Source organism: Macaca mulatta, chromosome 1 (assembly GCF_049350105.2).
Source record: "Macaca mulatta isolate MMU2019108-1 chromosome 1, T2T-MMU8v2.0, whole genome shotgun sequence".
NCBI lineage: Eukaryota > Metazoa > Chordata > Mammalia > Primates > Cercopithecidae > Macaca > Macaca mulatta.
Window position 1 is genome coordinate 111245776 of NC_133406.1, and position 12243 is coordinate 111258018.

Sequence of the window (12243 nt, forward strand, 5' to 3'; positions counted from 1 at the left end):
TTTTTTTTTTGAGAGAGTCTCACTCTTGTCGCCCAGGCGGGGGTGCAATGGCATGATCTCCGCTCATTACAACCTCTGCCCCCAGGTTCAAGTGGTTCTCCTGCCTCACTAGCTGGGATTACAGGCACGCGCCACCACGCCTGGCTAATTTTTGTATTTTTAGTGGAGACTGGGTTTCACCATGTTAGTCACCCTGGTCTGGAACTCCTGACCTCAGGTGATCTGCCCACCTTAGCCTTCCAAAGTGCTGGGATTATGGGCGTAAGCCACCACTCCCGGCCAACACATAACATTTTAACTTGTATCTTTATCTCTAAATCTTTGATTTTTTCCTCTTTCATAGTCCTTCATCTTCCCAAAAATAGGCTTAACCTTCGACTAATCTAAAAGCTTGGATGGAGCCAGGTGTGGTGGTCCACTCCTGTAGTCCCAGCTACTTGGGAGCTAAAGTGGAAAGACTGTTTGAGGGCAGGAGTTCCACATCAGCCAGGGCAGCAGTGAGACCCCAACAATAAAAAAATTTTAAAAAGCTTAGAAGGTTCCAGAATGATGTCAAAATAAGTCTCAAATTCCTTAGCATAACAATCTAGACCACTGTGATGACTTCAGCCTACCTTTGTAATTTCATTTATAACCATATGACCATGCTAAAACAAGTCACTTTTATGCCTCTATACTTCTGCTCATTCTACTTCAACTTCCCTCTCCCCATTTAAATCCTCCCATTCATCAAACCTCAACTCAAATGTCACATCCTCAGTGAAAATTTGCCAGACACCTCCAGTCAAAAGTAATTCTCTTTCCTTTCTGCTAATAGCACTCTTTGTATTGCACGGCAATTTTATTACATTGCCTTGAGTTGTACTCCTGCCTACTGTTAACTGAGTATCTATTAGATGTCAGGCAATACAGTATTATATATGTACTAGTTTTAAACCTAGAAATCCTAGAAGATAGGCAGAATATTATCAACCCTTTGTTATGATGGGGAAGACAAGGTTCAGGGAAGCTGAGTAAATTTGATTAAGGTCACAAAGTTTTAGGCGGTGAACTGGAATTCACATCCAAGTTTGTCTCTATTTAAAAAAAAATTGTATCATGTTATGTTATACATGTTTGTCTCCTAGGCTACACGCTTAGAAGAGAAGGGGTTAGATTTTATTCATTTTTGTATCTCCCTCTCTGAGTACTTAACACACTACAAAGTACTTAGCCCTTTGCCCTGGAATAAAGAATCTGAAACTGAAAACATGCAATGAGAGAGTACGTAGAGCATCCACGAAGTAAAGTAAATGCTCTATAGGAAACTCAGTGAAGTATACACAGAAACCTCTGAACCATTACTTGTAGATTTTAATATAAAGTAACTGTCAAGTACTAGAGTTGCTCCAGCTCTGTCTGAGAATGTATGACTGTAAATTACAGCAGAAGGAGCAATGCTTGGGAAATATCCAAATATCCAAATCGTTCTCTACATTTCTCAGCCTTCCTTGAAGAAACGGGAGAGGTCATGTGATTCCTTTGGCTAAAGACCTATGAATGGAAATAACTTGTGTCATTGCGTCCTTTCTAGTCAGAGCCAATTAAGTGTGAGGTATAAATTATCTCTCCCTCCCCATCTTAAAAGCTACATGTTGAGATGTATCCCAAGAAGGTAAACTTTTGTCCCTCCATCCAGACTTCAATCTTGCTTGCAAAGCCTTTTAGAAAGATAGGAACAGAAAAACAAAGCAAAACACATGCACACAACACAAACAATACCCTTTGTGTTGGGCCACTGAGAATACAAGGCTTGTTACTTCAGCACTGCAATCTGAATAATATACCCTAGTACTACTTAAATGCTACTCAATTTTATCTACTGGAGAGAAAGCACCATGTCTCTTTACAAAGCAAAGTGGAAAACAAACTATTCAAGGGCCACAAGGTGGTGCTATTTCTACAGTAATGTGATGACATTTTTGTTATACTTTTTTTTGGACATAGGGTGTAGTCTTGCTATATTGCCCAGGCCAGTCTCAAATCCTGGGCCCACATGATCATCCTGCTTCAGCCTCTCAAGTAGCTGAAACTACAGGTAATTTTTGAAGCAAATTAAAAGCTAGCAAAATGGAATCTTTTTTTTTTTTTTTTGAGATGGAGTTTTGCTCTTGTTGCTCAGGCTGGAGTGCAATGGTGTGATCTTGGCTCACTGCAACCTCTGTCTCCCGGGTTCAAGCGATTCTCCTGTCTCAGCCTCCTGAGTAGCTGGGACTACAGACATGTGCCACCATACCTGGCTAATTTTGTATTTTTAGTAGTGATGGGGTTTCTCCATGTTGGTCAGGCTGGTCTCGAACTCCCGACCTCAGGTGATCTACCTGCCTCAGCCTCCCAAAGTGCTGGCATTACAAGTGTCAGCCACCATTCCTGGCCTACAGCCAAATGGAATCTTTAGTTCTTTAAGTTTTATATGTCACTCAAGTAGACTGTTGTTTCCAGAGAAAACAACCATGTGTACAACTGCCTCTGTACAGTTCCAGAATGAACATCCTGCAGTTTCTGAAAGAGCATTTGTGGGCCAATCTAGAAGGTCACTGTGACGGTTAATATTAAGTGTCAACTTGATTGGATTAAAGGCTGTAAAGTATTGTTCCTGCATGTGTCTGTGAGGGTGTTGCCAAAGGAGATTCACATTTGAGTCAGTGGACTGGGAGAGGCAGACCCACCCTCAATGTTTCACCAACTAATTACCTGCCAGGGCAGCTAGAATAAAGCAGGCAGAAGAAGGTGCTGACTTGCTGAGTCTTCCAGCCTTCATCTTTCTCCTGGGCTAGATGCTTCCTGCCCTCGAACACTGGACTCTGAAGTTCTTCAGCTTTTGGACTCTTGGACTTACAACAGTGATTTGCCAGGGGCTCTCAGGCCTTTAGTCACAGACTAAAGGCTGCACTGTCAGCTTCCCTACTTTTGAAATTTTGGGACTTGGACTGGCTTACTTGCTCCTCAGCTTGCTCATGGCCTACTGTGGGACCTCGCCAGATGGTGTGACTCAACACTCCTTAACAAACTCTCCTTCATATATACTTCTATCCTATTAGTGCTGTCCCTGTAGAGAACCCTGACTAATACAGTCACCCTGAACCAAACTAAAAAAAAAAACCCAAAACTTTCTCTCACCACACGCAGCTAATTTTTGTATTTTTAGGAGAGACAGGGTTTCACTATGTTGGCCAGGCTGGTCTCAAACTCCCGACCTCGGGTGATCTGCCCACCTCGGCCTCCCAAAGTGCTGGGATTACAGGCATGAGCCACCGGGCCCAGCCGATAAAGGAAATTTATTTTAGCCTTGTAATATGATCAGTTGAGTCCAGAATCCATCCTCTGCTGATCCTTGCTTTCATTTCATTTTATAATAATGGGTTATTTCATGTATTCATATATAGGCCTGAGGGAAGGGGGCACATGCAGGGAGAGCCATACCGGAGGAAGGGCTCCTCTTCTAGGAAATCTAATCTGTAATTAAATAATCAGCTGAAAATGACCAAGTCTTTCTGGCTCAGTTCTGAGCCTTATCAGGATCTCCTACTGACTCGACTAACCCACCTCAGGTGCTCCTCTTTGGTGCTGTCAGAGCACCGCGCTGAAATAGTCATTTATTCATGATTCTACTGGACTATAAGCTTCTGGAGAACATGGACCATAAAATGCAATAGAGCACAGTGGTTAGGCCACAGGCTTTGATGTCAAACAGACCTGGCACCTCGTGTGGGCTTTGCAGCCTCACAGACTATTTCCTCAGGTAAGTTACCTAGCTAATCTCATCTTTAGTTTCTACATCTGTGAAACAAGGATATTATCTCGTTCATGGGTTGATCATGAGGATTAAAAAACTGAAGCACTTAGTGTATTACCTGGCACATAATAATACCCAACAAATAATAACTATTATTAGTGAAATGAAGCATCTTAGAATTCTGAGTACCTGCCATATAGAAGGTACTGAAGGCTGGGCACAGTGGCTCATGCCTGTAATCCCAGCACTTTGGGAGGCCGAGGTGGGCAGATCACGAAGTCAGGCGTTTGAGACCAGGCCGGCTAATACAATGAAACACGGTTTCTGCTAAAAACACAAAAATTAGCTGGGCATGGTGGCACGCACCTGTAGTCCCAGCTACTCGGGAGGCTGAGGCAGAAGAAATGCTTGAACCCGGGAGGTGGAGGTTACAGTGAGCTGAGATTGCACTACTGCACACTCCAGCCTGGGTGACACAGTGAGACTCCGTCTCAAAAAAACAAAAAAAAAAACAAAAAAAAAAAACAAAGTACTGAACAACTATTTGGTGAAAAAATGAAGCAAATCAGCAGAATGGTCTTTTTCATGTACAATTTTATTTTTTATTCTAATCTAGATGCTAAAGTTGTAAATTGGCAACTTGTTTTTCTTTTAAATACTTCATTAAGGGATGATAACCATTCTCTAGTTGGCTAGAGAAATAAAGTCGATAAAGATAATTACAGTCGAACTTACTTATGTTTTCTGGAAAAATATTAATTCTCCTATCCCATGGTAAATTCTCAAGCACAATTATTCTACTGAAACCTGTTACATATGAAGTTTTCCAGAGCATTTCACTCTAGATACAATGAATCCATCTAAAAATAAGAACCCAGGAACCTAAAGGCAATATGCACAGTGTTCAGGTCAGTCAGGACTCACCTTATGGATCCTAGAGATAAGCTTTGTTATTCCTTTCAGCATCATCCTTGCACTCTTAAAACAAAAAAAAATGAAAAGGTAAACCACAAATGGGAAAAGCTATTTGCAACATGGAAAACTGACAATAGATTAATAGGGATTAATAATCTATATTCATATCTAGAATAGATAAAGAATGCCTACGGCTTCATAAAGAAAAATGAGCAAAAGACATAAACTGGTATTTCACAGAAAAGAAAACACAAAAGGCTAGTGAACCCATGAAAAGATTTTTGAACCTCATTACAAATCAGGGAAATGCTAATTAAAATGATGAAAACCAGATACCATTCACAATCATCATACTGGGAAAATTAAAAAGTCAGGCAGGACACAGTGGCTCACACCTACAATCCCAACACTTTTGGAGGAACACTTTGCGGGGCTGAGGTGGGTGGATTGCTTGAGCCCAGGAGTTCAAGACTGGCCTTGGCAACAGAGTGAGACCCTATCTTTACAAAAAATATAAAAATTAATAGGGCATGGTAGTGCATGTCTGTGGTCCCAGCTCCTCGGGAGGCTGAGGCAGGAGGATCACTTGAGCTTAGGAGGTGAAGGTCACAGTGAGCTGAGATGCACTGCATTCCAGCATGGATGACAGAGACCACCTCAAAAAAAAAAGAAAAGAAAAGAAAATAGGCCAGGTGTAATAGCTCATACCTGTAATCCCAGCACTTTGGGAGGTCAAGGTGGGCAGATCACTTGAGGTCAGGAGTTCAAGACCAGCCTGGCCAACATGGTAAAACTTCGTCTCTACCAAAACATATTTTAAAAAATGAGTTGGAGGCCAGGTGCAGTGGCTCACGCCTGTAATCCCAGCACTTTGGGAGGCCAAGGTGGGCGGATCACGAGGTCAGGAGATTGAGATGGTCCCGGCTAACATGGGGAAACGCTATCTCTACTAAAAATACAGAAAAATTAGTCAGGCGTGGTGGCGGGCGCCCGTAGTCCCAGGTACTTGGGAGGCTAAGGCAGGAGAATAGCATGAACCTGGAAGGCGGAGCTTGCAGTGAGCTGAGATCACGCCACTGCACTCTAGCCTGGGAGACAGAGCAAGACTCTGTCTCAAAATAAAAAAAAAAATTAGTCAGGAGTGGTGATACGCACCTGTAGTCCCAGCTACTCTGGAGGCTAAGGCAGGAGGATTGCTTGCATCCAAGAGGTAGAGGTTGCAGTGAGCTGATATCACACCACTGTACTCTAGCCCAGGCGACAGAGTAAGAATCTGTCTCAAAAAAAAAGAAAAAAACCTAAAAAGTCAGACAATAGCAAATGTTAAATAGGCTGTGAAACATTACATTGTATTAAACTTTCATACATGTCAATGAAAGTATAAATACAAGTATCTTTGCAAAGTTGAAAATGCACAAACCAGGCCAGGCGAGGTTGCTCGTGACTGTAATCCCAGTACTTTGGGAGGCCATGGCAGGTGGATCACCTGAGATCATGAGTTCAGGACCAGCCTGGCCAACATGGTGAAACCCAATCCCTACTAAAAATACAAAAAATTAGCTGGGCGTGGTGGTACGCACCCATAATCCCAGCCACTCAGGAGGCAGAGGCAGGAGGATCACTTGAACCTGGGAGACAGAGGTTGCAGTGAGCCGAGATCGCGCCATTGCACTCCAGACTGGGCAAAAAGAGTGAAACTCTGTCTCAAAAAAAAAAAAAATGAAAGTGGGGGTAAATGCTGCAAAAGCCGGCCGGGCGCAGTGGCTCACACCTGTAATCTCAGCACTTTGGGCAGCTGAGGCGGGCGGATCACCTGAGGTCAGGAGTTTGAGACCAGTCTTGGCAAGACAGTGAAACCCCATCTCTACTAAAATACAAACAAACAAAAAAAAAATTAGTCGGGGTCGGGGGCAGCGTGCGCCTGTAATACCAGCTACTCAGGAGGCTGAGACAGGAGAATCGCTTGAACCCGGGAGGCAGAGGTTGCAGTGAACTGAGAATGGACCACTGCACTCCAGCCTGGGTGACAGAGCAAGACTCCATCTCAAAAAATAAATTAATTAATAAATAAAATAAAATACACAAGCCCATGACCCAGCTATTCTACTCCTTGGTACTTACTCTAGAAAAACACTTCTACGGCCAGGCATGGTGGCTCATGCCTGTAATCCCAGCACTTCGGGAGGCCAAGGCGGGTGGATCACCTGAGTGAGGGTAGGAGTTTGAGACCAGCCTGGCAAACATGGTGAAACCCTGTCTCTACTAAAAATACAAAAAATTAGCTGGACGTGGTGGTATATGCCTGTAATCCCAGTTACTCAGGAGGCTGAGGCAGGAGAATCGCTTGAACCCAGGAGGTGGAGGTTGCAGTGAGCCGAGATCATGCCATTGCACTCCAGCCTGGGCAGCAAGAGTGAAACTCTGTCTCAAAACAAAAACAAAAACATTTCTACATGTACACTGGGAAATAGATATATGGAGGTTCATACTAGCAGAGTATGAATTGTAAAAAAACTGTAGAAAAACCAAATGTCCCTTAGTAGAACAGTACATAGAGACAGTCATAAAATGGAATATTAGAAAGCAATTAAATGAAAAAATTACCATTGCATGCATCAATATGGATCTCAAAAATGAATACTGAGTGAACACTATTTGGCATGACATAACATACAAAATTCAAAACCAAAAAGCTTCTTTAATTATTTGGCGGATATAAATAGGAAAACTGAAACAAAAAGGCAAGAGAATGATAAAAACAACATTTAGAATAATGGTTACTTCTGGGGAGAAAGAAAAGGGAAAAAGATTGGGGCAGGGCACATAAGGAAACTGATAATAAACTATTACTAACACTGGATAATAGATACATGAGAATTTATTAATAATTTTCATATCATGTGTATTATATTCATTCTTTTGTATACAGGAAATATTTAATTTAAAAGCCCAAATCTTTTGGAGCTAAGAGGTTTAAAATACTTAAATGTAACTCTCAAAATCCAGTAGTTATAGAATAACTGAATTAAACATCTATGTAATTAATTAGTTCATTTTGGCTATCTTTTTTTGTTTGTTTGTTTTGTTTTGGTTGTTTTGAGATGGGGTTTTGCTCTTGTTGCCCAGGCTGGAGTGCAACGGCATGATCCCGGCTCACTGCAACCTCCACCTCCCGGGTTAAAGCGATTCTCCTGTCTCAGCCTCCTGAGTAACTGGAGTTAGAGATGCCAGCTACCACGCCCAGTTAATTTTTATATTTTTCAGTAGAGACAGTGTTTCACCATGTTGGCCAGGCTGGTCTCGAACTCCTGACCTCAGGTGATCCACCTGCCTCGGCCTCTCAAAGTGCTGGGATTACAGGCATGAGCTACCACACCTGACACCTTGGCTATCATTTTCACCTTTCTTTATTTTATTTTTTATTTTTTGAGATGAAGTCTTGTTTTGTCACCCAAGCTGGAGTGCAGTGGTGTGATCTTGGTTCACTGGAACCTTGCCTCCTGGGTTCAAGCAATTCTCCTGCCTCAGCCTCCTGAGTAGCTGGGACTACAGGCACACACCACCATGTCCAGCTAATTTTTGTATTTTTAGTAGAAACGGGGTTTCACCATGTTGGCCAGGCTGGTCTTGAACTCCTTGACCTCAGGTGATCCTCCCACTTCGGCCTCCCAAAGTGTTGGGATTACAGGCGTGAGCCACCGCACCCTGACACACCTTTTACAACCCAAATCTTTAAAGCAACAATAATAAAAAACCATAGAGTTACAACCAATTAACCCAACAGTTACTGAGCACCTACTGTGTGTCAGGCTCTGTGAATACAATGGTGAACAAACTATTACAGTCCCTGATCTTATAGTCAAGGAATTTATAGTACAGTCAAGAGAATCACATAGGCTGGGCATGGTGACTCATGCCTGTAATATCAGCCCTCTGGGAGGCTGGGGTGAGAAGACTGCTTGAGCCCAGGAGTTTGAGACCAGCTTGGGTAACAGTAAGACCACCAATTCCACAAAAAAAAGAAAAAAATTAATTAGTTGGCCATGGTGGTGCAGGACTAGTCGTAGCTACTTAGGAGGCTGAGGCAAAAGGATCACGTGAGGCCAGGAGTTAAAGGCTACAGGGAGCTATGATCATGCCACTGTACTCCAGCCTGCATGATACAGTCAGATCTGGTCTAAATAAATAGATAAATACATGAAAAGAGGCCAGGTGCGGTGGTTCATACCTGTGATCCTAGTACTTTGGGAGGCTGAGGTGGATGGACTACCTGAGCTCAGGAGTTCAAGACCAGCCTGGACCATATGGTAAAACCCCATCTCTACTAAAATACAAAAAATTAGCCTGGCAAGGTGGTGCATGCCTTTAGTCCCAGCTACTCAGGAGGCTGAGGCGGGAGAATCGCTTGAACCCGGGAGGCAGAGGTTGTAGTGAGCTGAGATTGCACCACTGCACTCCAGCCTAGGCGACAGAGCAAGACTCCATCTCTAAAAAACAAATAAATAAATAAATAAAATTTAAAAAATAAATAAAAAGAGAATCACACAAATTCCTTTAATTTTATTTCCTTTCAGTTTTTTCTTTCTTTTCTTTTTTTTTTTTTTTTTTTTTTGAGACAGGGTCTCACTTGGTTGCCCAGGATGGAGTGCAGTGGTAAGATCACAGCACACTGTAGCCTCGAACTCTTGGGTTCAAGTGATCCTCCTTCCTCAGCCTTTCAAGTAGCTGGGAATATAGGTGTCATTGCCTGGCATATTAAAAAAAATTATTTTTTTTTGGTAGACATAACCCTTGCTATGGTGCCCAGGATGGTCTTGAACTCCTGGGCTCAAGTGATCCTCCTGCCTCAGCATCCCAAAGTGCTGGGATTACAGGCGTGAGCCACCATGCTCTGCTTCAACTCTATCACATTTGTTATTTTTCTTGAGACAGGGTCTTGCTCTGTCATCCAGGTTGGAGTACAGTGGCACAATCACAGCTCACTGCAGCCTCGAACTCCCCTGCTTAAGCGATCTTCCCACCTCAGCCTCCCAAGTAGCTGGGATTACAGGCACGTGCCACTGTGCCTGGCTTTTTTATTTTGTAGAGACAGGGTCTCACTATGTTGCCAGGCATGGTCTTGAACTCCTGGACACAAGTGATCCTCCCACCTCAGCCTCTCAAAGTGCTGGGATTACAGGTATGAGCCATCGCACTTGGCCTTAAATATACTGGATTTGTTTATCTCTGAGATGGAATCTCGCTCTGTCGCCCAGGCTGGAGCACAGGGGCATGATCTCGGCTCACTGCAACATCCACTTCCCGAGTTCAAGCAATTCTCCTGCCTCAGCCTCCCAAGTACCTGGGACTACAGGCGCCCACTACCACGCCAGCTAATTTTTGTATTTTTAGTAGATACAGGGTTTCGTCATGTTGGCTAGGCTGTTCTCGAACCCTTGACCTTAAGTGATCCTCCTGCCTCGGCCTCCCAAAGTATTGGGATTACAAGTGTGAGCCACCATGCCCAGCCATACTATTTAATGGAGATGCCAAAGCACTCCTAAACTCAGTCATTCAAGAAGTATATGACATGATTCCACATGCCCACACTATATAGTCTACAGTGGTGAATAAGACTGGGATGGTTGGTCTCTACTGGCCTGCCTGCCTTTTTACTTGTGGGATTTCAGGGCTCCTTTTCTAGAGTGCAATGTCACTCCAATAGTATTTGACCTGCCCCACTGTGCTCCCCAGATCCTCTCAATGCTCCCCAGCACAACCACTACTGGAAGAGCTGTGGACTACGAAGCAGGCTGGATACTGGAGAGGAAGGAGTGTGTGACATGGTCCAGATGCACTTCTTTCCACAGGTGTGCCTGTGGACACTGGAGCTATTATTTTGCCTATATTATAGACACTATGAGAAATGATGGTCAGAATGTGTAATCAGCTTTCATTCTAGGACACTATCATCTTGAACCCAAACTAAAATAAATGATCTACCAGCATCCAGTCTTAAACATTTTCTCCACTGAAGCCTTGCTTTAAATTCTTCAGTATTTCCTCACTACTTTATTATTTTTTGAGTTCGGGTCTCAGTCTGTTGCCTAAGCTGGAGTGCAGTGGCGCAATCTCGGCTCACTGCAGCCTCTAACTCCTAGGCTCAAGTAATCCTCCTTCCTCAGCCTCCTAAGTAACTGGGACTACAGGCACGTGCAACCACCTGGTGGCTAATTTTTTATTTTTATAGAGATGGGGTCTGGCTATGTTGCTTGGGCTGGTCTCTAACTCCTGGCCTCAAGTGATCTTCCTGCCCTGGCCTCACAAAGTGCTGGGATTGCAAGCGTGAGTCACTATGCCTGGCCCTCACTAGTTTTCAAGTTAAAAAAAAAAGTCTAGGTAGGGCACAGTGGCTCATGCCTCTGGGAGGCCAAGTCAGGTGGATCATGAGGTCAGAAGATCGAGACCATCCTGGCTAACACAGTGAAACCCCATCTCTACTAAAAATACAAAAAATTAGCCAGGTGTGGTGGCGGGCACCTGTAGTCCCAGATACTCGGGATGCTGAGGCAGGAGTATTGCTTGAACCCAGGAGGCAGAGGTTGCAGTGAGCCAAGATCATGCACTGCACTCTAGTCTGGGTGACAAAGCAAGACCCTGTCTTAAGAAAAAACTTGACAAGCTGATTTGGTTTGGCTATGTCCCCACCCAAATCTCATCTTCAATTGTAACTCCCATAATTTCCATGTGTTGTGGGAGGGACCCCATGGTAGATAATTGAATCATGGAGGTGGTTTCCCCATACTGTTCATGTGACAGTGAATACATCTCAGATCTGATGATTTAATAAGGTGTTTCCCCTTTCGCTTGGCTCTCATGCTCTGTTGCCTGCCACCATGTAAGATGTGACTTGCTCCTTGTTGCCTTCTGTCATGATTGTAAGACCTCCCCAGCCACATGGAATTGTGAGTCCATTACACCTCTTTTTCTTAATAAATTATCCAGTCTTGGGTATGTCTTTATCAGCAGCATGAAAATGGACTAATATACAGGCTAACCTCAAAATTCATATGGAAATGCAATAGACCTAGAATAGACCAGGTATTCTTGAAAAAGAACAAATTTGGAGGCCTCATACATCCTAATTCCAAAACTTACTACAAAGCTACAGTAATCAAGATAGTGTGGTATTGGCATACATTTACATCATGGTCAACTGATTTTTTTTTTTTTTTGAAACGGAGTCTTGTTCTGTCACCCAGGCTGAAGTGCAGTGGCGCCATCTCAGCTCACTGCAACCTCTGCCTCTTGGATTCAAGCAATTCTCTGCCTCAGCCTCCTGAGTAGCTGGGATTACAGGTGCCCACCATCACACCTGGCTAATTTTTTGTATTTTTAGTAAAGACATAGTTTCACCACCTTGGCCAGGCTGGTCTTCAACTCCTGACCTCATGATCCACCAGCCTTGGCCTCCCAAAGTACTGGCATTACAGGCATGAGCCACCACGCCCTGCCTGGTCAACTGATTTTCAACATGGATGCCAAGACAATTCAATGAGGAAAGAATAGGGTCT

General features: G+C 43.6%; 1 protein-coding gene across 40 annotated transcripts in view; it reads right to left on the minus strand.

Annotated features, from left to right (window-relative positions):
• DAP3 (death associated protein 3) overlaps positions 1-12243 on the minus strand; it is a 192457-nt gene that overhangs the window by 21552 nt on the left and 158662 nt on the right. For 14 of the 40 annotated variants that reach the window (XR_013397417.1, XR_013397380.1, XR_013397419.1 and 11 more), the window contains 2 exons: positions 5846-5963; positions 4700-4753 (listed from right to left, as the gene is read on the minus strand). The exons of 1 other annotated variant lie outside the window; for it this stretch is intronic. Coding sequence is in view for 21 of the 39 variants with exons in the window: in XM_028828127.2 (XP_028683960.2) it covers positions 4700-4744 (45 nt within the window). In the remaining 18 variants the exon portion in view is untranslated. Of the gene's footprint in view, positions 1-4699; positions 4754-5398; positions 5492-5845; positions 5989-6461; positions 6558-12243 lie in introns of all 40 variants that reach the window. 25 more of the 40 variants (XR_013397370.1, XR_013397362.1, XR_013397420.1 and 22 more) reach the window with 5 other exon arrangements.